Genomic DNA, 23,218 nt, shown 5'->3' on the forward strand with positions numbered 1-23,218 from the left:
GTTGGTCGCCATAATGATTTGGGTTCTCCTAACTTTCACTCTTGGTTTTGTTTTTTTGCTCTAGCATAACTACACTTCGGCGTCAGTACAAGCAGTATGGCAGTGGCTCGTACTTTTAAAAGTGTTCTTGTATTATCTCAATGTCTACCCGTATTGCAATGCGAAGAGGGTGCCGTATATCCCATTGTCAAATGACCCCCATGGTGATGCCTATACTCCAGATCAATGAGAGAGAAAAAGCAAACCCGGCCTGCCCTTATATACGCCGAAAGACCTTACTCATGTATACAGAAGTTGGTAAGTCTCATCATGCCTCTACTCAAACGTCATCGACATCTCCTTCTCCTTCCCAAAGTCATCGTCATCATCTGCCCACGCATTTCGCTCGTAAGACATGGGCGTGTTGTTGGATACTGATCGATTAGAAACAGGCATTGTGTTTGATGACTGCAATGCAGGCCTGATCGGGAATTGCGACATTGTCGGTGATGCCACAGGCGATCCGTGCATCGAGGTTTGACGGTCGCCAAATGTTGGTCGAGGTCGCTCGGGACTCTCGAAAGTCATTGATATCTGGGAGTCGTTGTGAGCATTGTACCCGAATTCGTCGTAATCGTAGTGCTGGTTTTTGTTGAGTCCGTTGGCTTGGTTGATACTACTCGATGAATCTCGAGCACCATCGGAAAAGCCACTGAAGCTCTTGGTCTGCCTAAGACCTGGAGGTGGACTCTTCAACCCCTCGCCGTTGGTAGAGTTAGCTGTGGTGTCGATTCTCATCGGAGGAAGTGTGCCCTTAATCTCTTTGATCTCGACACCTTGGGCTGCGAGTGCAGCGACCTCGTGCTGAAGAGCATCGATATCGAAAAGTGTCCCCTCGTTGGAACCACCAGCAGACTCGTCCGCCGGTCCTGCCTTGATCTTCTCGTCATATGTCTCCCATTCCTTCTTCTCAGCATTCTTCTTGTTTCGACTGAAAAGTGCTTTGAATCCTTTCTTTTCGGGTTTCTTCTCGAGCGCCTTCCTGGCCTCTTCGATTTCGTTGATAAGTTCTCGTTGTCTTTTTTCATGGTTATCCGGATCTGGATCTTCGATTTCAGTGAACTCTTCACTGTCAACCGTCCAACCCACTTCTTTCAAAAGCTTCGGCATGGCTTTACGGTATGCCATGTGACCTGCGACAATCTCCGTAACATTGTAATTTTCGACACCAGGTATGTCAACTGAAGCAAGTCCAGCGACTCGCATAATACCTCCTGCTGTGGCACGGAACAAGTAGCCCAAAATCCAATCATTCGTAGCGTAGCCGTTGACAAATCTGCCAGCAACAACCGACTTTGCTTTGATGTATTCATCTCTCTTGAAGACTACTGGACTGCCGAAAAGGTAGACATTCTGCACAATACCGTACGCTCCGCGGTTGGCGAGCTCTTTGAGGCAGGCATAGATGACACGTGAACCTAAAGAGAACCCTACAAGTGTGACTGGTCGTACACCAAGATTGCGATCGATCAGAGAATCGGCGAGAATAAGACCAGCCATGTCCGCACGAGCCATCGATACACTCCATGGGTTGTCGATGAGGTATGATAACTTCGTAAGCACGAGTGGTAGTGACATGGCAGACATGAGAGCAGTGAGCAGTGTGCTGCCAAGAATTTGTTGAAGTCCTTGGGTGAGAGCCTATTATTATTAGCATGGAATTACAAAGACGAGGAAATATTCACGTACCTCAGTCGCAAGGATGTTGATGGTCTGACCCATGCTCTGCAGCATTTCTGGCTCCCAGTGTACACTGTAAATGTCGCCCATGATAGGATTGACCGTACTAAAAGGCAGACGAACATCATCAACCTTACCAGTCATCCAACCAGCTACAGTGACGATGAGGTTCACGCGTTTGTTGTTGTGTAATGGTCGATATTCGAAAGTTTTGACCGGGCCTGTTCGTCGATTGCTTGCACGAACTGCAATAGTGCCTCCAGTTGTGACTCCAATGGACGTGATCAGAGCCGCGCCACCAACACCTCCGAGGAAAGTACTTGTTCCAGCAACACCAATGGTCGTGAAGCCAGCAGCAAGGCCAGCACCGATGACAGGAGCGAGGAGACCGGCACTCAAACCAATGACAAGACCACCACCCACGGTAGCCAGGCCCATCATGACAAGTCTCCTATTCCGTGCCATCTTTTGACGTTTGTCGGTGTGTTCTTCCTCGTTCCAATTTTCCTTGTCGGCTTCTTGCTGCATTTCCAGAGCATCTGTGATTCGTTTCTCGAACCGACAAATCTCAAGCCAGTCTACCGACAGAGCACTTCCGACCAATTCTAGGAGAGCCCTTGAGCGGCCATCATAAACACTATCGGCTAACAAAACCAAAAACAGGTCGCAAAGAACAGTCCATCGAATGTCAATGTCGATGTTCTTTGTATCGGGCAATTGTGATGGATCTTTGACAGAATAATCTGGCGGCACTTCTTGCTCGTATGGTGGAGGTATTGAAGGAGTAGAGGGGCCGCTGAGTGGAGGGGATTTTAGTGATTGGGAGTCGGAGAGATTTGATGGTGCGGGAGTGTCCTCCTTGGTCTTTGAGGGATTCTTGACTCTGGCGTTTTGCATTAGGGGAGTCGTGAGATCTGCTGGTTCGACGCCGTGTTCAGCCAACTGCTCAATCATGATCTGTTCAGCAGCGTCCAGATCCATGTGACTGTAAAGTCGAACCATAATCTTCTGGGCCCACATCTGCATGGATTCTATGGCGATGTCGAGTTGTTTCTTTGTGGAGCGGGTCTTGTCGAGTCCTTCGAGATACTTGGTCATTTGAAACATGGAGACACGTACGAGTCCGACATATGCAATGCGTTGTCCTTCAGTCAAGAGGTCTTTTGTAGCTTGCATCTGTGAAACGACATCGCGGCTGTCGTCTTCGTCCAATGTATTGGCACCAGCATCGGGCTTGAAGAGGTATGCGGTGTCTTCGTCTAGACTGGTGGCAGATTGAACGTCATCGTCAAGCTGGACTCTTGTATAGCCCTTTGCTGCAGCATTCCCGTATGCATAGTCCTCGTCCTCGAGTTCGGCGACCTCGCGCGCAATGACTTTGCCCCAGTCATCGTATATGGTATGGGTAGCAAAAGCTGGCATATCCTGCCATTCCAGCTCACTCTCTTCGGGTTGTCTCTCTTGGGCAGGAGCAGCGGTCACGGCCTGATGTGACCATTCGGAAGCGCCGGCGAGGGGTTGTGTGAGCGAGTCGGAATTGGCGACAATGACGGCTTGCTGGGCTTGATCAGGGATGACGGGATCGATCGCTGGGGCAGCAGGCTCGGTTGTTGTTGTTGTATGGACGGTAGGGTCCGCATCAGAGGGCGTGTCGTGTGCAAGGTCATGGTGCTCAATGGAAACTGGTTTCGTTATTGTCGCATCGGTTGAAGGGGTAGCATCTTGGGCCTCAGATGTGCCGTTTGAAGAGGCTAATTGAGTCGCATTGGGGGCTGCAGTGGTTGAGGAAGGAGCTTCCTGGTCTGAGTCGTCCTCTTCGTCATAAGTCCTTGTCCTGGTAGGTCGGATAGGGAGGCCAAATTCATCGACCTTTGGAGAAGCAGGAGGTCCATCTGTGGACTGCTGCTGAGGTTGGTCGTCGGGCATGTTCTCAGACAATATTCGCCAGGCGTGGCGATAGTTAGGCCACGTCTATAATTCCATGGCACGCGCCTGCTGTGGTCGGGTCGAAAGTCTCAAGAAGATGAATTGAAGCATCAAAGGGTCGGCTTCCGGAATGGCAGGTGCAGCGGCAGGAAGCCACGTCCGTGAGCCCCCGCATCAAGCCTCAACTCTAAATATTTTGCTGTCGCTCTTGCCTGTTTCGGCTTTTTTCATTGTATACCATTCGCGCCGAACTCTGCCATCTCTGTCGCGACCACTCGCTATTCTTCTCACGTTCCGGATTCCTCCAGCTTTGGATCACTCTCCCTCATCCGATAACTCCCCACAACCTCCTCCACTATGCGCGGTAAACGTTCAAAGCAGTATCGCAAGCTCATGCACCAGTATGAGCTTTCCTTCAACTTCCGTGTTCCTTACCAGGTCCTGGTCGACGCCGACATGATCAAGGACACCTTCCGTTTCAAGATGAACCTTCCTCTCTATCTTGAACGCACTCTTCACGGCCAGGTCAAGCCTAGTAAGTTTCTTATCTTGTTCATTGTCGCATGGCCGAACTAACATCCAAAAAGTGATCACGCAGTGCTCAATACGCCATTTGTACACTGCCGAAGCTCCAGACGTCGCCTCCAAGAACGCATGGATTGATACCGCAAAGTCATTCGAGCGCCGTCGCTGCAATCACCACACTCTTGACGAACCTTTGTCCACATTAGAATGCTTGAAATCCGTCGTCGATCCCAAAGATAGCAGCACAAACAAGAACCGCTATGTTGTCGCCAGTCAAGATCAAAAAGTCAGGTCCGCCATGCGCAAAATCACCGGTGTGCCGCTCATCTACGTCAACCGAAGTGTTATGATTATGGAGCCTATGGCAACACAGACTGAGGAGTTTAGAGAGGCTGAGGAGATGGGCAAGGTCAGAGCAGGCTTGAAAGGCAGAAGAGGTGCCGCTCCCGAACAACCTTTGAAGCGCAAGAGAGAAGACGAAGATGAGGACGAGGATGGTGAAGCACAGGGCGATGCCTCCATGCAAGGCACCGAAGCTGCTCCAAAGAAGCGTGTCAAGAAGGGTCCCAAGGGCCCCAACCCCCTCAGTGTCAAGAAGTCAAAGAAGCAGACGGCGAAGCAGGAGGCAGAGAGACAAGCAATCAGAAAAGCCGCAAAATCAGATCCGCAAGCTGCTGAAAAGGCTCTCGACGCAAATGTCGCAGTCGATTCGACGGCAAACGATGGTTCAGAAGCAGCAGGCAAGAAGAAAAGGCGAAGAAAGCACAAGACTACTAGCGATGCGGCCGCTGGTCAGGCCGACGTCGATGATGCTCCTCCCGCTGTTGCCATGGATGTTGATGCATGAGTTTGACTTTACGTACTTTTAGAGATACACCAATCATACCTTTTCCAACGCGAAAGGAGGTTTTCTATTTGCTCCACAACACAGCTTCTATTTCTTGTCCGCTAACATAGCCGTTCAGGCTCATCACTTACGAATGTGTTTGATTGTTCAAGACATCAATCGAGCTAGACTAAATACATTGGCAGATCGCTCGCTGGTATAAGTAAAACAAAGAACGCCTTGTCTCCCCAGAAGGTTGGAAAGGAGCGAGCATTACACTGATAGAAAGCAGTGTGGATGTTTCCCAAGAACGCCATTTCTCAAACAAAGTATATTTCTCTTATTCATTCTTTTCTCTTTACCACAACATGAAGGTAAGGAAGGCCACAAGTACTGGCAGCGTAAGAGATATTGAAGAAGATGCAATGGCCGTCGGTAAAGCGCCGCTGCTGAGATTTCCGGTTGCGTAGATCAGTTGGAAACTCAAGTCTGAAGAGTTGAAGCAGTTTGATGCATTTACTTCTGGGACGTCGGCTGGATCTGCGAGCGTCACATCTGCGCACTATGACAAGCCTGTCAGTCTCGTTCTGAGATTCCAACTCTGAAGTCACTTACGTTGTAGATGGCTGCACCATGCTGGGCGGTCTCGATAACCTGGATAGTAATGTTGTCGCCGATGTTGAACGTGAGGTTTGGCACAAGCGGAACCTGTGGTAGGCAGAATGTGCCTGGATATGCGGTGTTGACAGGGCCGGTTATTTGGAAGGCTGGAACGACTGGATGCGACATGTTTGGAGGCGCTACCTCTCCCGGTCCATTGATGCCAATGTTGATGTAGAACGTTGCTGTTTTATGGCCTAGAGGAAGGTTAGGCTGCGCCATGATGCTTTGGTTCGATGGATAGCTTACCTTGGAACCAACCAGGTTGTATAGCAACAGCACCACCATTGACTGGCCACAGACTTCTGTTCGTACTTGTCGGCATGCCTCCACATGGGTACATCCACTGCTGACTAGAGCAAACAGATAGTGTCAGTGGCATTTCAGGCGGACTCGAGCTAGATCATCGGAGCAGATATCGAGATGCTTACCCGTAGGGAAATGTGTACTGTCCATCGACATAGTTTTGTCCCAAGGCATGAATATCGTTTTGAGGCAGCGTGCCGTTTGTTTTGAGGTTATCGCCTCTCCATGGAGGATATGTGATCACTAATGAAGACTCAGCGACCCAATCTTGGAGAAATACGACATTCCACTTACCGGTATGACACTGCACAAGGCCTAGGCGAAGGACCATGGCGGCCAAGATCAAACAAACGGTAAGCATCTCGATTTCAAATGCAAAACGTGGAACTTGGCAGCAATATCACAGACACAGAGAACCGAAACACAGGAGGAGAACCCAGCGTGAGGAGACGCTGAGTCCATAACTTATCTTGCTTGAACATAGGAATCCTAGCCGCCGTGTGATGGCGACGCACTTCTAGCAACAGTGATACTCGTGGTGGACATGACAGCCAGTAAGGTCGATGCAATGGTCGTTCTGCAGAGCGACCTTTCCCAATGCAGTTAGCCATAAGCATGTAAGCGCTGACTCCTCTCACCAGTAACCTCACCTTTCTTAATTGCTTTCGAGGTACGGCATTTTCTCAGTGCGACAAGGGAAACTTGATGAGGTAAAACTTCGTGAGATCATGACTGCAAGGCTTGTTTCGCGATTGCAAGTGCAAATCTCGTTTGACATGGTATGAACGATACCTTACCGCCCGCGTCCAAGTCATGTAGGCATATCTCGCCATGAATGCAGAATCAGGCTTCACAAGACCTCATCTCCGGGTCTGGAAAGAGCTCGTCGGCTATATTCTGATTGGGTCGAGTGGTCATGAGGCACAACATCTGCACCCAACTTTCCTTGATGTGTCAGGTTTGCGGCAGTGCAAGCGCTGATGCGCATGACTGTTGCTGTCTTGGTCATACAAACTGCTATCAAGCTCTTTGAAGTGGAGTCTTTTTCACTATCAAGACTTCTCAAGCTGCAGATCGGAGTGTTGGCCGTCTTGGAAATAGCAGCTTGGGTGCACACGCGCGGCTATCTGATATGGGGATATATTCATGCCGAACCCCTCCTCAGAAGCTTGTCATCTTTGGCCAAGGATAGTGCATCTGTCCCGCCGCGTGCCATTTGGAGTGTACAAGCGCCAGAGTGTCGTATGCTTGTTTCAGCTTTGTTTCTTATATTTGTACCATCGGACCCACGAGATCATGGAACGTGACATCTCTCCTCACAGCGCTGCTTCAACACCTGGATACATTGGAGCAAAACGGCTGCCTCCTTGGGAAGTTTCTAACCTTCCCCGAGTACCTCATATATCCAATTCAGCACCGCCTCTTTCGAAAGCAGAGGTGGATGCCTTATCGTCCTTGTGGGCGACAAGAACAACAACAGATCACCAGAGCTCAGAAATGGATCAAAGATTTCCAGATTCGGCATTTGCAGCACCCTCTCCACCCCAACGGACTGAGACTGGATCATCGTCAGCGAGAAAACCTTCCATAGCGGACAGTGCAAGAACGGCATCGCCTCAGCCTAGCGAGCATAGGCATATGAGTCCGGCGTATGGTCATGTTTACGAAAATGATCACTCAAGTAGTCGACAACAAGTAGTGGCTATGCCTGGCACCATGTCGAGTCGTTCTGTTCCTAGTCAGCACCACCCAATTAACTCCAAGAGATCCTCCAACAAACGGCAGCACAAGAAAAGCCCTAAAGGCACCAAGGAGTCTGTGCCAATCGGCCATCGCTTCACCTCAGCAGTCAAAGACTTATTCCGGAGGGAGCCGATTGATGACAGCAATTTTGAACGTATTGGAGAGCGACACTGGTCAGATGATTGAGTATGCCATGAAGACAAACTCATAACGTACCCATCTGGAGGGCATCAGACAACTTGACCAGGAAGGATCGAGCACCAAGCCTATGATGCCACTGCTTCACTGCCTCTGTTTTTTTGGTTGGAGAACGAGAACCTATACTCTGCAGACTCGATCGTAGCAAAAGCTAGCTGCTGCGCTTGAAAGTAGACGGAATAACCTCAGGCAGTGTCTCACTGCTGGGAGCTGCGATAGGCGACGACGTCTGGATTGTCTTAATTCCGTTCAGTATGCCGCGACATGTATATAAACGTTGAAAATAGTGACGGGGCCTATGTGCAGCTGAAGTCTTTCTATTTACAACCTCGTTTGTTCTCTTTTGTTCTTAGCAACCCATGGCGGAGCAAAATCGACTTATTAAGATTGTGTTTCACCGCTCTCGATTCACTGATGTGCTCAATTTATACGATGAAATCGGTTTGGATCATCATGCATACAGACAAGCCAGATCAGCAGATGCTTCAGAGTGGGTGGAAATGATACAACAGCAAGGTGGTGGATATGTGCTTTGATGAACAAGGAGCATGTACCGCTGGTTAGCGCTTGGTTGGGCATCAGTGCCACGTCAATGGGCATGGCTGTTTGCCACATGAGTATTTGGACAAGAAGCGCAAAGCGTAGAGCCGAGACAAGAACGAAACATCGAGACAGAAAGAAGAAGAAACTGGCAGTGCTCAGAAACCGGTATTTGGTAAGTGTCGCATGGCCAGAAGAACGAGGAAAGCAGTCTTGTGTCGCCAGTCGGGCAGCCCCACTCGGGATCGGCAAAGAGGTGGTGGTTTGGCAGCGACGAGATTCAGCCCGGTCGCAGCTGCACAGAGCGCTGGTGACGAGCCGACTTGATCTTCTTCCACTCACAAAGCCTCTGCTGCTCCAGTCCCCAATCGCTAATCTGCAGCTGCCTGTCTAGCGTCCCGAGCGTCCAGTGCTGTCTCTGGTCTGTCTTGCCTTGAATCCCCCGAAAGCCCCACGCCTTTTCCTCGTCCGCCCCTGCCAGCCCAAGCGCGGCCGACAGCTTTTCTCCCACCACCTGACATCTCCAACACAACCACCACCCGCCCACCGGAGACTTTTGTTGCTGCTGCTACTTCTTGCGCCGTCGCGCTCTGGACTTGGTTCTCCATATACCAGGCTTGTTTTCCTTCCCTCGGACCTCTTGGACCAGGACTGCTCTTCCGGAGCGTAGCATCCCGTTAGGCTTCAGACCACAAGGCACCGAATACCAGCCACGAGGACGTCGGGATTGCGATTTGAGTTGTTTTCTTGCTTTTCTGCTCCACCGCCATGGGTACAAACATATTGCGAAACTGGTTCGTCCCCAAGGATGGCATTAACCGCCAGGTCATCTCTGCAGACATACAGAAATATCTAGGCAACGATGCGACCGTTCGCCCAGGCAAAGATAAAGAGGTAGGGATCGAAATGGCATATCGGCGCTCATCGCTTCAACAACAGGTTTGCGGACGTGACTGACGTGGTCACAGATCGAGGGTTACTGGATCAAAGCATACAGAAACCTCACTACCGTACGTATCTACGCCGCGAAGCCCGCACCGCATCTTGCTAATATCCTTCTCAGGAGATGATTAACGATCTCCGAATGGCCTCGACCAAGTGGGAGCAAGAACAACGCTCTGGTCGTCGTGGTACGTCTATACCCTTCACATCATCTTGATGATTATCCTAACTTGTGCCTAGGCGCCTACGAAGACTCGCACACATATAGACAAGGCACAGACTCTGGAACTAACGGTAGTGGTTCCTATCGCGCCAGTACAAACTCGCCCCAGCTTGGTGACGGCTATCTTCCTCCAAACGGCCATGTTCCTCATATTGCCCAAAGGATGCCTGTCCCGGAAATGGCTCCCTATGATGATCCCAGACGGATGTACCCTCCCCACTCCGCGGCTCCCGTCACTACTGGCTTTGGAGATCCCTCCATGTATGCTTCGCACCCGCCCAGGACGCCTGCCAATGGATATGGTCCCCCAGGAGATTTCTACAATGGCCATCCTGGATATGCTCATGATGCTCCTCCGCCCCATGTCAGAGGCCCTCCTCAGTATCCTCCCTCGTACCCCACAGGGCATAGAGATCCCAGGGATGATCCCAGATATGCCCAGGAATACCAGGATCAGATGAGATATGCTAATTATCCCCCGGCCTCTGTCGCACCAAATGGAGCTCCAAGTCCTCAGACCACAAGGTCGGATCATTATCTAACCACGACCACTATGCGCGGACTAACCCCACCTAGTAACTACCCTCCACCGCGCATGCCACAATACGATTCCTATGGACGCCGTAAGTTTTTCACAAGATACTCACATCATTCCATGATGGATAGCTAACCGTCCTGTGCCTACCTACAGCCTACCCTGCGTCGACGCCAATGCCTGTCCAACCTTATGCCCGTCCATCTCCTTCAGTGGATCCATCGTATGCTCGTGAACGTCCGTCTGCTCCCCCCGGTGCGGATCGTGGCGCTCCTCGTCGTAGAATCAACTAGGGTCATGATTGGTAATGTTCCTGTTGTCCAAGGATGCAAGTCCGCGCAGTTGAGATCCAGGATGGCGACTGCCCACTAAATGATATGATTGCTTCTGGATGTTTCTGACTGGTCCGGGCCACTATTCGGCAATCATTCTCATTAGCCTCTGCTCCGTGACTGGTAGTCTCGTCTCCCTGATTCATCCGGTTACACCTGGCTCTGAGGATAGGGGTTTTGATGCTGCCATCATATATGCTCTCACATCTTTTGGTGCATACACTTTACTCCTTCTGGATCAATAGATCTCCTGTCCAGATTCATAAGGAACCACGACGATTGGTTTGAGTGTGTTACGAGAATTACGAGACGCGGTCCAGCGCGAGGATAAGATCCGATGGAGTTTTTCTTTTCTCTGCATGACAAGCCCGGTGTTGCTTGTTCCCGGCGTTTTGCTTTACGAGGTAATTCATGCTTGGGTCTGAGCAAAAGCCTTGGGGGTTTCCCAGGCACGATTTCTTTGAGATATTATGATGATATTTGTTCAGCCTGCGCATTACCATATTGGATATCATCTAGGCGCAACCTGCGTTTCCTCCAGGATGGATTTACAAATGCCAAAGTATTCGGCTTCCTTGTTTTATATGGGCTCATTCGAGCGTTCCGAACATGATCTTTCTGTCTCTTCGTGAATGTTTGCAATGTTGGTCGTCTTGTCCTCCCCAGCATGGTGCACCTCATGGATCAATTATATGCATTTATATCTGTTCTCTTATCCACTATCTTATGCTTGTTTCCTCATTCCATCTGGGAGCATGTACAACCAGTTTTAGAGTTGGGCTTTTGCCTTTACCACTCTGAAACCCCATCTCGGCGCGTGGACTCTGATCTCTTTGCCTCCGCTTCTGGTTTGTATAGCAAGCACGACTTCATCTTTCGTGAGCTTCACCAGCTGTCCCTCATCTTTGTGTCGGAAACCACTATCGGTAGGCCACAATTGGACAAGGTCGCCCTCCTCAAGTTTGACAGGATCGTTGCCGTCCACACCGGTTTGTTGATCGTGATAGGACGCAGATACAATATGCTGCATTGCAGCCTGCCCATCTAGCGAAACAGCTTTTGATGAATTTTCGGCTTCCCTGACTGTCTTCTTGAAGCGACCTAGCCATGCCCAAGCCTTGGGGTGTTGATCTTTGGAAAATGATTGCTTAGGGAGCATGTCGCCGATCCAAATGAAGGGCCAAGCAGCTGTAATGCATTGATCAGTCTACTCACTCTAGTTTTTGTATTTCTTAGGATCTTACCGTGAATATCTGCCAGACTGACTTTGTCTGTTCCCCCGATCCACTGTCTACCATCCGCAAGCAAGGCCTCCAGTATATCAAATGCATGCCTGATGTGTGCCAGTGCCTCAGGATACCCTTTCGCGCGATTTTCCTGCGACCAGCTAGTGCCCGTGAACTCAGATCGATCTTTCAAAAACTTCTCATCTTTCATAGTCGGCAAGTCAGGCGGAAGTGACTGAGCTGCCTTTGAGAAGACACCAGCATCGACTGTGAATTTCTCTAGCAAAGCTTCCAGTCCTTTGTTCTCGGGCATCGATAGAGCTGGGTGCGATGCCGATGCTGGGAAGCTTTGCTCCAGTCTTGCCAGGATCAGGCGGGTGTCATAGTACACATCTCGTCCGATGGACAGCAGGGGGATGCGACGGTAGTTGATGCCCAACTCAGCTAGGTCTGGGCGTGGTAGAATCAAGGGTTGAATGCACTCAGCGTAGGGAATGCCGCGTAGCTTGAGATACCAGACGATTCTCTTTGCAAAGGGAGAAAAGGTGTAGTGGAAGAGGATAATATCGTTCGGGACCTTATTAGACGACATCTTCGTGAGAAATGCTAAGCTTGGTGAATGTTCGTTGTGAATTGAGGTGTGGTTTTACATGAGTGTACTGCTCTTCAAGCCGAGGCTATATTGGAGCATGCTTTCAGGCCTCGAGATCAACCGAGCTTCGATGATTGAGGCGCTGGTCGGGGATAAATTGTTGTGAGGACAACCCTGATGCGGGAATGACGAAGCGGGGTACCATGAAGGGTTCAGCATCAAAGCCTAGATGCAGCCACAACTTGCAGATCAAAACCGTAATCCCTGAGCACACAATCACGACTCGCATTTCCAGGGGTTGTGAGTATCATGAAATCAAGGCAAGCGGCATTATTGGCAGCAATTTGGTAACAATAAGAACTACAATTACTGCGATGCGGGCAAGGGCTGTGGACGCCGTGGTTGCTGGCAGAGTAAAGTGAGGGCGTTACTAGAGACCGGGTGTCGGCATTCCGGGTCTCGCGTATGCTGATCGTCCTGGGCATCAGTCTGCTTTGCGCTCTTTGATCAAGTTCGAAACTGGTAAAGATGGCCAAAGGTGAGTACAGGTAAGGACACGAGGTTGCATCTGAGCGGCACTGTCTCGTGTTGCGAAAGAGCAGAGACGGCGGGAAACACTGCTCTTTGTTTTAGTTTGTAAGCTCAGAGTTATAATTGGACGATACGAAAGTCGTCGTCACCCTCAGCTGCCACGATCCAACGTCAGACTTCTTTGTTGCCTATTCAGTCTCTTTGCCTCTCCTTCCTTCTCATCAACTTCATTATCGAACCGACTTTCAAAACACTGCAAAACCACTCCGCTTTCGACGCATATCAAATCCACCATTTTGACCATCACCACAATGCTTGGCCGCACAGTCGGCGCGCTTGCCGCCCTCTCGCTAGGCGCGAACGCCATTCTTCTTCCGCCAGGTATCAGCAAAATCTCCGACTCGCGTTCTGGTGCTGTGGGAATTGCCCTCGACCCCAAATCTCAGGCCGTCAAGGTCCACTGTTCTGAATGCGCCTTCCCCTCGCCCCAACAGGAGTCTGTCGAGGAGAAGGGAGATGATGGCATTGTCTGGATCCAAGGCGGCTCCAAGGACATCCTTTTCAATTTCACCATCGATGGCAACGACAAGGATCTCCTCTTGAATGGCGTCAAGGTCTATCCCTTCCACGGCACACTTTCATTCGATGAACCTACCGTTGGCCAAATCCAATCTTCAGCCTCCCTGGCTGACATCAAGAATAACCCCGAGCAAATCACCCCCCTCCGTGTCTCATCGGCTAGTATGAGCGTGCACGAGGAGACCATCTCTGCTGTCAATGACGTGCTTGTTAGCATCAACTACCACGTCGGCAGACTAGAGTCGCAACCTATGGCCCTTGACGCCGTTGACCTCAAGCTCCTGAAGGGCGCTGATGGTTCGCTGATGATCGTCTCGGTCGATGCTGCTCCTCCAAAGCACCATTCAGGTCCCAAATTCGCACCTGGCAAGCCACCCAAGGAGTGTGGCATGCTTCCTGCTGCTCTCTGCAGGTGGAAGTCTGTTGTTGAAGACAAAATCTCCAACTTCAAGCCCGGTATGCCTCACGCCCTCGGTGGCTGTGGGGGTCGCAAGCCTCCTCACAAGCTGCCAGGCCACATCAGACCTCACCTTGAGATGCACCCTGACGTCGATGCCCGTCCTGACCGCCATCACCCTCACGGCCCTGGTGCTCATCCCCGCCCTCACCACGGTCCCCACGGTCCTCATCACCGTCCTCATCACCACAGACACCACCATCTCCTCCCTGCCTTTTTCCACGGATTCGTTGCCGTTCTGATTCCTGTCATGGCCGGTGTGACTATGGGCATGGTCGTCAGCCTGATCGGCATGCTCGTTGGTCGCTTGATCTCGTTCTTGTGGATCAAGTTCGGTCGCGGAGGTCAGCGCGGCTACGCTAGTGTCGCTCAATCCGAGCAGGACACCGAGAACGCCGAGAAGGGCGTCGTCGTTGTCGAGAGCAATGTCGACGAAGAACCTCTTCCCAAGTATGAAGATGCGCCTGCGTATGATGAGAAAGACCTTAAGTAGATGTGCTAGCCAAAAGTGGTCGCCCACTCTTCTGCAGTCATGTTATTTCCTTTGTACTCAAGCATGTTACCTATGCCGGTCGGCCGGCCCGCCTTCGCTACATCTCTATCAATTCCTGTACCGTTACATAGCTTTTTCTTGCCCTAAATTCAAGGACATATGTTAAGAATTCAAATCAATCAGGATGCTAACAATCGAAACTCGATCATTTTTTGCCTGTGAATGACTCTTGGTGAACAGTCAAGCCTTAGCACCGCCAGCACTCCACATACTAATTTTCTTTTTCTTTGTAGCGGATCATGCCCTCATTGCTCAAGTAGGCTTTCGGCTTAGGGCTTTTGGCAAAGCTCTTGCATCAAGCCGCACGTACACGCAAACAGGGCGGGCCGCGTCCTGATTGCTGAGTCAAGCGACCAAGGAAAGCAAATACCCAGTCTCGGGACTTCTCGGATTGCCGTTCTACGCCGTTTATGGCTGTCTACAACGCACGCATACACAGCGTGCACCCACTCGTCTAGGACAAGGTTTTGCGCTTTTCTCCTTTTGCATTTACGTCTGGGTCTGTTTCTGTCTTTTTTATCTTTTCGGGATCGGATAGTTCTGCCTAAAATGCCAATTTCGCTGCGAAAGCGAAAGAATGCCACGGTGTAGGTAGGTATGCCGCATTCTCATTCGGGTCCGTGATGGGGTTGCTTGACTCTGACTTGGTTACATCGGGTCTGCAGACTGAACTTATGGTGACATTCGTACTGTTTGCTTCCTGGTCGGTCAGGGGTGGAGAACACAGAGAGCGCTTCTAAGTCCGCTGGACAGTGTGCATATCATTCATTTGCATATTGTCGGGTTGCAACGATGTGTAATTAGTATCAAGGCCACAATAGGCAGTCTGCAAGCCACGCAATATCTGATGTCTGAATGCTATCATACATGATAGAAACATATTCGCTGAAAGGCGTGCACACCGAACCCACCAGCATTGCAGTCAACAGCGAGCTTCACCGAGTTCGAAATAAGCAGTCTGCAAGCCACGCACTTTCTATCGGTTGCCACAGTACCCTTGGACAGGGCGTGTCTACGTGTTTGAAGCTTACAGACTGCGTATTTTGACCTTGGCCATGACTGCGATTCGCTATATAATCTTTGAATATGCAGATGCATGGATGTGCGCGCTATCCAACAGATGCGAAAAACAGCCTGTGGGTAATAGTAAACAGCTGGAGATTGTTTTGCTTGCTTAGCTGCTTGTTTTATCGCTTGTTTACTTGCTGGCTGACTGGCTGCAGAGTGCTAAGAAATATGCAGTAGGAAACCCGGATATGAGACTTGCTTAAGGTGCATCACACATGAAGACCATGGCCTTTTGCCTATTCTCAATGTTGAGAAATTGAAGCTGACTTGTCGAGTTGAGTGATGGCGCTCAAGAAGCGTAGGATCGCAATAATGGAAAACTTTTTAGGACCACGAATCTGCGATAGAGTAGAGATATCCACAAGATCCAGATTCTGTGATAGGGTAGAGATACAAGCAAGATTCGAGTTCGCCTTCGGCTCCAACTCATCCTTGCAAAACATGTGTTGTTATCTATACTTTCAATACCTTTACGACCAGCGGCCACCTCCAATGGAAAACAACGGCAGTTAGCTTGTTGTACCGGTTCAATGTGCCGTAGCTGTATGGACAGAGCAATGTCTCATTAAAGTCACTGTTGCGAGACCGGCTGGGGCTTCCCCCATTTCAGCAAAAACGATAGAGATTGGTAGAACGTCCTTGCTCTCGAGAAAAGCATTTGCATCCAACAATCTCAACGAAAAGTAGATTGCTCTCACATTGAAGACACACCCTAGACTGCAGTCTTGGTTGCTTGAGTCGAGGATGGGTCCACCGAGTGCAGGATCCTACTGCATGACTTGTACCTACAGATTTGACGAGTTGGCGTATTGCCCCAATAGGGAAAGAAAGGATCCCGCGGCATGGTTTGAGTTGTTCAGGGGCTAGGCCGTCGATCGACTGCATACTGGTACTTGTTCAAGAAGAGCGGTGGATGAAGGTGCTCTCGCTCAGGATCCGGACCTCTGGAGCAGATTAAAGTCTGCGCTGCAGCGCTGAAGGCTTGCTTACGTGTATGCTCGCCCGTAGGCTAGCTGCAGATGGATGGCAGATCCAGCTAGCTTCGATTGTGTCCCATTCTATCCATTGTCCCTAGAGTGACAAGTGCCGAACGGGTATCGAGACTAGATAGTTTAGACTGCCACCAGCATCTTTGGAACCACGATCTGGAGTGGGTCGATGAATGCAGATCTGTATGAATATCTTTTGGCCTGTGGAAGGTCTTCGCGGCAGTCGATGGCGCTCACGACCTAGTCTGCAAGTCAGATCGGAGCCGCAACATTCATTCTCTCTGTGGACTAGTCTGTTGTGGGCCGTTTTGTGGACACTTAAATGTGATAGACATTCTAATGTTTGGAGAGGCGAGCCTCAGATCTACTTTGAGGATATGGTCGAGTCAGCGCCATGGCTGCACACCAGTGGGGGAAGCGTGAAGTCACGCTCCATGCTCAAAGCGCCAGAACGATTGTCCTGGGCAAAAGACCACGGTCCGAAAGAGCATCTGACCTTGCTCGTCGATTAGGCAGATGGCCCCTGGTCTCGCTTCTGACACATTGATGGTGTCAATATGTCGCCTTCTTATCTGTGACGCTGACGGGTTGTTGCAACCAATGCTCGGAGCACATATGGCACGAAGTTGGGGCCTACGGTTGAGTCAAAACAGATAGACAATATGGCAGATTGCGGGACGGTTCGTCGTCGGGATGCCCGCGACGGCTGCCGAAGCGTTCGCACGTAAAGAGCCGAGATCTTGTGAATTTGGAAGATGAACTCGGTAGAGACTTTGCTCAGCCCCAGTGGTCATCAAGATGCTAAGGTTCTGGTTATAGATCGGCTAGTAAGTTATCAGATTGAAGTACTTAGTGGACCTTCGGGATTCATCTTGGCCATCAATCTTGATTGATGACTTTCTTGTTGACAGTCATGATGATGTGGTCCAGAACACCATGGCGCATTGACGACGAATCGCGGACATCCTCGTTCTTTCAGTCCCTGGCGTGCCTGTACCCGGATTCACTTTGATTGCAACTATGGCGCGAGGCATTTGGTGATCTGCGAATTAATATACTTGTACTACAATCGGTGATGACGGAGCCCAAATCCCTTCAAGGCGGTGACGCGATGCTCCGTCCGAACTGCGACTGGGCGGCAATTGATAATAATGTTGTGGCTTGAATTCGCTTCTATCCTCGCGCTGCCGGCTGCAGGCACGGTAAGCATCAGAGACGTGTCAAGGCCCCGCGGACAGGACAAACCGGATGGTTTCGTCTCATTGGAAGTACGAATGAGCAATGTGACATGGCACAACGAGGCTGAGCCAGCCGCCCGTGGTTTGAGAAGACGGTGTGTGCTTCGAGAGCGGTGACGTGCGCACAAAAAGCATGATTCGTCCGCAGTCACAGAAGGGGGAATTGCGTTGGTGCGGTAACACAATCACGCGCGAAGGATCAAAAGGCTGTCGACGACGGTGACAAGCGGCACACTTGTCTCGAACCTCCTTTTCCAGTTTCGAAAAAAAGGCAGCTGGCCGATCTGGCAGTAGCGCGAGTCCACGGTACAGTATGACAATTCTGAGAATTCGTGATGGTAGTCAATGTGACCAAGAATACATCAAGCATTGTGAGCCCTCGTCCTTGCCCTATCGACACCGCGTCGGCGCTCGAACAAGACAACGGGGCATTGGTATCTCGAGTCATGGTGAAATGTCAAGACTCAGGGCAACCATCGTCTCATGTCAAACCCAGTGCAAGGGGCTGGACAGGTTAGTGGCCGCTGTGGCCGGGATCCGAAAATGTGTCTTCCTGACCGCGGATTGTGGAGATGCAGACGTAACGCGACACTCTGCCAAGAGATCTCACTAGCACGTTTGGGCCACGATCTCCCTGTCTATGAACCGCACAATTTTCTTGGCGATGAGTCCGCTCTGAGCCGGACCCGCTAGCGTATTAAACTTTTCGGCTCTTACTGTATCTACACGTTCGTAGATCGCGCGAAATTACACATGCGACTTGTGGCAGTCACCAGCTGAGCCGGTTTGATTATCGTTGATTGTGGGCGTAAAACGGTGTGCGCGATTCAATAGGTTCTTTGTACTGATATGATTAGTGTTTCAGTCAAAGTAGAACGCGTTTATGTGAAGCATAAAAGGTATGCCTTACGGCTGCCTGTCTGGGTATCAGATCCGCGTCAAGACTCAGGCTGATCGCTGTGAGCTCTGGTTCCCACGGAAGGATCTCCAGGTGGTGCAAGATGTACAAACCAAGCTTCAACTTGCCATTATTACGTTTCGATTATTCGATGATCTTCGTCGAATAACTTCTTTTTGCTTCGTACTCGTACCCCTAATAAATTGGCTCTTCCTTGCTTGCTTAATTGATCCGCTAGCGGCCAGAGTGCGGCTTCATTGATTAAGGTTCAATGACAGGTTGGGATTCGATACGTCCGTAAGAGTGGGCTCATAGGAAGAACTTTCAAACGCTCTCGTGTCGTGCTGTCAAAAAGTGGTTGATGGGACCGAGGTGATCTTAAAGGATTTGCTAGCAACGTCCGCTCCTAAGACCTTCTTCGTTTTAAACTTCCGTAACCGTGTCACGATTGTTACATGTCCCCACCTTGTGGTGTCGTTGTCAGTTCCCGACACCGCTAGGAACAGACGAAAAAGCCTGGGAGGCTACTGTCGCGGCTGTCTGACCAAGTTTAGGTTTACGCAATCTACTCTCTAAATGAACCCTTCGTTTTTGCCTGTTGACAAATCTTGCATTTATGCTTGCGTCTTTGATGCTCTATCCTAAAGTAGAGATGCTTCTTGGCTGGGTGGTGTCGGTTTCGGTTTCTCTGAACATTATTGTATCTGACGTATATATATGGAAAATCGTCAAAAGAGCAAGACATTTCGGGTATCTGTGGTTATCCCCATATGCGCTTCCAAATCAATTCCACATGCCTGGCTATCCCAGCCTTGATCGATAAGCATGTCGCGATATGCAATTCCTTCTCAGCAAATATGTCTTTTGTGGAAGGGGTTAAAAAAAAAAAAGAAAAATTAGAGACCGAAAGAGTAGATTCCGTGCAACGTGTACACCAAACTCGCTGAAGCAGATGATCGTGAATTGGCTTTTTGAGACGTTCATTGCATGTCATCGTCACGGCTTCCAGCCCGACTTTTGTCGCGCTTTTCTCTGAGCTCGGGACAGCGGCGCCTGTGGTTGATGAACCAGTTGCTGACCTGTGTGGGACGTTAGCAATGAGACCGGAATAATTGATGGTGCGCAAGCCTTACCTGAGTCAAATTGATACCAGCAACTGCGGCGAAATGCCTCTTTTGCTCTTCGCTGGGATATGGGTTGTGCATGTTTTCATCGAACCATCGCTTCATGATCTCTGTCGATTGCTTGGGAAGATTGCTTCTCTTCCTTGACTTTCCATTCTGATACTCGTAATGTGAAGGAACAAAGAACGCGTGTGAATAAGGGTATGGGGCGTTGCCATAAGCTTGAGGGACATCAAGTCTGGCCCCTGGAGGATATTCCTCACGGTGCATGTTGTTTGGTGCAACAGGCATATAAGATGGGCGTGGAGGCTCGACGGCATATCTGTCACGAGCAGATTGAGGTTGATACTCGCCATAACCAGAGTGTCTGCGCAGGTCCTCATCCTGCGAGACGGAAGAGGCATTGCTGTACATACTTGAGCGGTTGCGGGCTGTCAACATGGGGTCAGACGTAGCATAGGCATCAGAGCGAGGAAGAGCAGGGCTGGGATAAGTCCTGGGCAAGTCTGCCCTCTGGCCACGAAGGTCTGGAGAGGCGTGATGGCTGTGAATGACAGGACTGCGGCTGGATGGGGTAGGTAGGTCAAACTGCGAGCGGGGTCTTGTCTCCTCGTGGCGAGCCGGCATATATGGTAGACTTGTGGGGGCAGAGTCAGAAAATGTTCGTTCCGGAGTGCGAGCATCCCAGCCCGAGTCGGTCCGCGTCCTCTTGTTAGGATAAAGAGCTGCTGGCTTGTATGTAGGTTGGTGATCATACATCGGCTCTCTAGGCAGAGGCTGCAATGAAAGACCTTGAGAAGGAGGAGTTGCGGGCGGGCTCATTCCCGACTCTCCAAGAACCTGAAGATTTATGAGTTCAGGTCTGGCTTAGGTGTGTCAGTTGGTGCTTACCGATCGCAGTGAAGGCAAAGAAGGCTTGCTGCTCTCGCCGCTGTTGTACGGCGGTGAGTGTGACGAGGGACGAGTCGAGTGTGATGCGGACGGGTAAGAGGCATGATGCACAGGAGCGTCTCTACGGATTGAATCATGATACATGCCGAAGCTGTGTCGAGAGCGATCGATAAGAGTGATGCCGTCCATGGTGTCGGCGTTGTTGGAGATGATGAAGTGGTCGAGAGAACGGATGGTTGGATGGTGACCAAGACTTGTTGCTTTTAGGCAAAGGTGGTCCAGAACGTGAGAAGGAGCGAATCCAAAGAGAGCAGGACGTTTAAAGGATAAGAAGCAGAGTTCCTAGACTACTACCAGTCGGATGGGATCACGGGGCGGAAGGGCTGCAGGTCAGGTCGAGTCTTGGGTACAAAAGCACATGTATCGGGCGGTGGTGCTGGATGGGCGGTGCAGCTCTCATGTATAATTTTGGACATGAAGCACGCTCCATCGTTTTGAACGGGCCTCCCTGGGAGCCGTCAGTGGGTGTGCTAGCGTCCTGCGCCAGCAGAGACCAAGTGCAAATCATTGTCGGTGCATTGATCGGAATGGCTTGACCTAGCTCGCCGGCCAACCTGTCACAACCGTCCCTGGCGTCTTGGGACGAGGCACCAAAAGAAGACAATGCAGATGCCGACGCCATAGCGGTGGGTAACGGAAGCTCGCGCACGAGCCGTCGCCCGGGCGGAGGTTTAAAACGCCATGCACCGTGATGTATGTCTCGAGCGTGTTCCGGAGTCTGTTGTTGGCTGCTTTGATTAGTTATGCTTCCCATGATCCCATCCACCCATGCAAGCCAGCCGGGCACTTGGAGTTTGGCGCTTCTGCGTGCCTGCTGAACCTACCTGATCGGAGCCTGGCGACGCAGGGTTTTCTTTCCTTCTTGCCTGTCCTCGTATCTCGTCCGCTGCCTAAAACCCCTGACTTTGTCGTGACGCTTGTCAATCTCGTCTTCTCTGCCCAGAATGGGAGAGTAGCAATCTGCGCTCTCGCTTGGCATGCCGCTACATCCACAAGCTTATGTACTCCATCCATCCACTCACTACTGCCCTGTGGTGGTACCAAGCGAAAAAGAAGGCTGTAGTCGTCGCCAGTGACTGGCACTCGCAGCTGGCTCTTTCAGCAAGCGACAATGATTATTCGGTCAACGACTTTAGTCAGACACAAGTCATGTCTCCCCCACAGACAAGGCGCACGGCACGTTTGGTATATCAGCACGTTCTAACTTAGATCCGTGACAGCCTGTCAGGTACATGTGCCAGCTCGAGTCCGAAAAGTCTACTCTGCGTCGTAGCTCTGGCAGGTGGAGATGTAGCTTTAGATCACTCATTATCATCTCCAGTACCAACGCTTCGGGCCTTCACATCGGCTGCAGTGTGCTGGTGATGTAACCTTCTCCCCACCAGACAAATGACAACTTTCCCGGAGTGGACTTCCAGAAAGCCCACCCATGACAATCATCCTTGAAATTTGTGAGCTAGGGCAAAAGGGAAGTGCAAGTCGACCCTGGGATCTGCGCGTCGAGTATTGGACAACGTACGCAACGATAGTGCAGCCGCAGACGACCGATCTGCTGGGTTCGGTGTCTTTTGCGGCCTCAGTCAGCTAGACCGCTCTCTTGTGCCTTTGCACCGTTCTGCTGCGTGTACGCATTCGGAACAAGGTGTCCTTTGGCTAAGCTGCCTGCCTGACAGGGATTTCCGAGTCAGCCAGCGTAGGACCCGGTATCTCTGCGAGCCAAAAGTGAACCCAAAACGGCGAAGACGCCACCATGGAAGAATGATTTGTGTTTCTGGCGTCTCACATCTGGGTAGAGTTGACAGTAGCGGCCGCACCACTGACGTGCAGGCCAGGGCTCATTCTCTAGAGGCAGCTGCACGACTCATGATGATTTGGATGTGCATTGACGTCTCTTGGCATCTGTGACCGTTTGGTTCAGTAATCTCCTGTCTCTGCTCTGGAGTACGGAGTCCGCACCAGGTCTCAAATGGACAAGGTAGACAAGTACAGTGGACGCTCGTACCACTATCTTATTAGACAAAGTGACATCTTACAAAGTGGATTCCATACAGTCGCACTCCTCGGAACATAGGAGAACAACGGCGCGTCTCTTGCGGCTACGTCGGCGGTAGCTCAAGTAATCTCTCTCCTGAACAAGCTTCATCTGCTTCGGATCTCGTGGCCGCTCTAGCGGCGCTGCATACAGGGATTAACAGGTCCACACATCAATAGTCGATGCTGATCATATTTTCCGTCACGAGTGCTCAGCTGTTTGAAGTATTTCCTGAGATGTCGAATCGTTCACTGCTTTGTGCACGTACAAGCGAATGCGTGTCCCAGCTGAACAGGATGCTGCCTCGGCCTGAAGCGGACGTTGCGCCTGCCGCATGGGATGCAGCTGTTCTCTCGCTTCTGCCGTGCCTCTGAAAACTGTTGACTGCTGTTGTCCTATTACGACTGCGGTGTCACGCATCTCACATGAATGTAAGAGGAAAACGTTGCTTCATGCACGCTTCATTGCGGGACCCAAAAGGAAGCCGGTCCAGCAGATTGATTTG

At 50.7% G+C, this 23,218-nt stretch overlaps 9 protein-coding genes across 9 annotated transcripts; 5 read left to right on the forward strand and 4 right to left on the reverse strand.

Moving 5' to 3' along the window:
* Window positions 1–315: 315 nt before the first annotated feature.
* Window positions 316–3,645, reverse strand: M437DRAFT_42634 (DUF726-domain-containing protein; the record flags this gene model as incomplete). The annotated part of the gene is made up of 2 exons (XM_041020613.1): window positions 316–1,680; window positions 1,729–3,645. The coding sequence occupies 2 exons, from the start codon at window positions 3,643–3,645 to the stop codon at window positions 316–318; spliced, it is 3,282 nt and encodes a 1,093-aa protein (XP_040882461.1).
* A 357-nt stretch (window positions 3,646–4,002) lies between these two features.
* On the forward strand, window positions 4,003–5,017 carry M437DRAFT_43039 (uncharacterized protein; the record flags this gene model as incomplete). Its single annotated transcript, XM_041020670.1, has 2 exons — window positions 4,003–4,180; window positions 4,233–5,017. 2 exons carry the CDS (start codon window positions 4,003–4,005, stop codon window positions 5,015–5,017), a joined length of 963 nt encoding a protein of 320 aa, XP_040882462.1.
* A 337-nt stretch (window positions 5,018–5,354) lies between these two features.
* On the reverse strand, window positions 5,355–6,293 carry M437DRAFT_82405 (uncharacterized protein; the record flags this gene model as incomplete). Its single annotated transcript, XM_041027737.1, has 5 exons — window positions 5,355–5,558; window positions 5,612–5,853; window positions 5,906–6,009; window positions 6,088–6,205; window positions 6,257–6,293. 5 exons carry the CDS (start codon window positions 6,291–6,293, stop codon window positions 5,355–5,357), a joined length of 705 nt encoding a protein of 234 aa, XP_040882463.1.
* Window positions 6,294–7,258: 965 nt separating this feature from the next.
* Window positions 7,259–7,891, forward strand: M437DRAFT_64049 (uncharacterized protein; the record flags this gene model as incomplete). The annotated part of the gene is made up of 1 exon (XM_041024349.1): window positions 7,259–7,891. The coding sequence occupies one exon, from the start codon at window positions 7,259–7,261 to the stop codon at window positions 7,889–7,891; it is 633 nt and encodes a 210-aa protein (XP_040882464.1).
* A 1,320-nt stretch (window positions 7,892–9,211) lies between these two features.
* On the forward strand, window positions 9,212–10,436 carry M437DRAFT_82406 (uncharacterized protein; the record flags this gene model as incomplete). Its single annotated transcript, XM_041027738.1, has 6 exons — window positions 9,212–9,337; window positions 9,412–9,453; window positions 9,507–9,573; window positions 9,626–10,133; window positions 10,185–10,231; window positions 10,300–10,436. The coding sequence occupies 6 exons, from the start codon at window positions 9,212–9,214 to the stop codon at window positions 10,434–10,436; spliced, it is 927 nt and encodes a 308-aa protein (XP_040882465.1).
* Window positions 10,437–11,244: 808 nt separating this feature from the next.
* M437DRAFT_41842 (uncharacterized protein) lies at window positions 11,245–12,293 on the reverse strand (the record flags this gene model as incomplete). The annotated part of the gene is made up of 2 exons (XM_041020454.1): window positions 11,245–11,663; window positions 11,720–12,293. 2 exons carry the CDS (start codon window positions 12,291–12,293, stop codon window positions 11,245–11,247), a joined length of 993 nt encoding a protein of 330 aa, XP_040882466.1.
* An 842-nt stretch (window positions 12,294–13,135) lies between these two features.
* Window positions 13,136–14,353, forward strand: M437DRAFT_73364 (uncharacterized protein; the record flags this gene model as incomplete). The annotated part of the gene is made up of 1 exon (XM_041026012.1): window positions 13,136–14,353. One exon carries the CDS (start codon window positions 13,136–13,138, stop codon window positions 14,351–14,353), a length of 1,218 nt encoding a protein of 405 aa, XP_040882467.1.
* Window positions 14,354–17,621: 3,268 nt separating this feature from the next.
* On the forward strand, window positions 17,622–18,488 carry M437DRAFT_64053 (uncharacterized protein; the record flags this gene model as incomplete). The annotated part of the gene is made up of 4 exons (XM_041024350.1): window positions 17,622–17,803; window positions 17,857–18,014; window positions 18,051–18,221; window positions 18,445–18,488. The coding sequence occupies 4 exons, from the start codon at window positions 17,622–17,624 to the stop codon at window positions 18,486–18,488; spliced, it is 555 nt and encodes a 184-aa protein (XP_040882468.1).
* A 1,164-nt stretch (window positions 18,489–19,652) lies between these two features.
* Window positions 19,653–19,901, reverse strand: M437DRAFT_13662 (Homeodomain-like protein; the record flags this gene model as incomplete). Its single annotated transcript, XM_041018720.1, has 2 exons — window positions 19,653–19,685; window positions 19,740–19,901. Coding segments are annotated over 2 exons (195 nt in total), but the record flags the coding sequence as incomplete, so codon positions are not given.
* Window positions 19,902–23,218: the final 3,317 nt, after the last annotated feature.

Source organism: Aureobasidium melanogenum (assembly GCF_000721775.1).
Source record: "Aureobasidium melanogenum CBS 110374 unplaced genomic scaffold scaffold_4, whole genome shotgun sequence".
Classification (NCBI taxonomy): Eukaryota; Fungi; Ascomycota; class Dothideomycetes; order Dothideales; family Saccotheciaceae; genus Aureobasidium; species Aureobasidium melanogenum.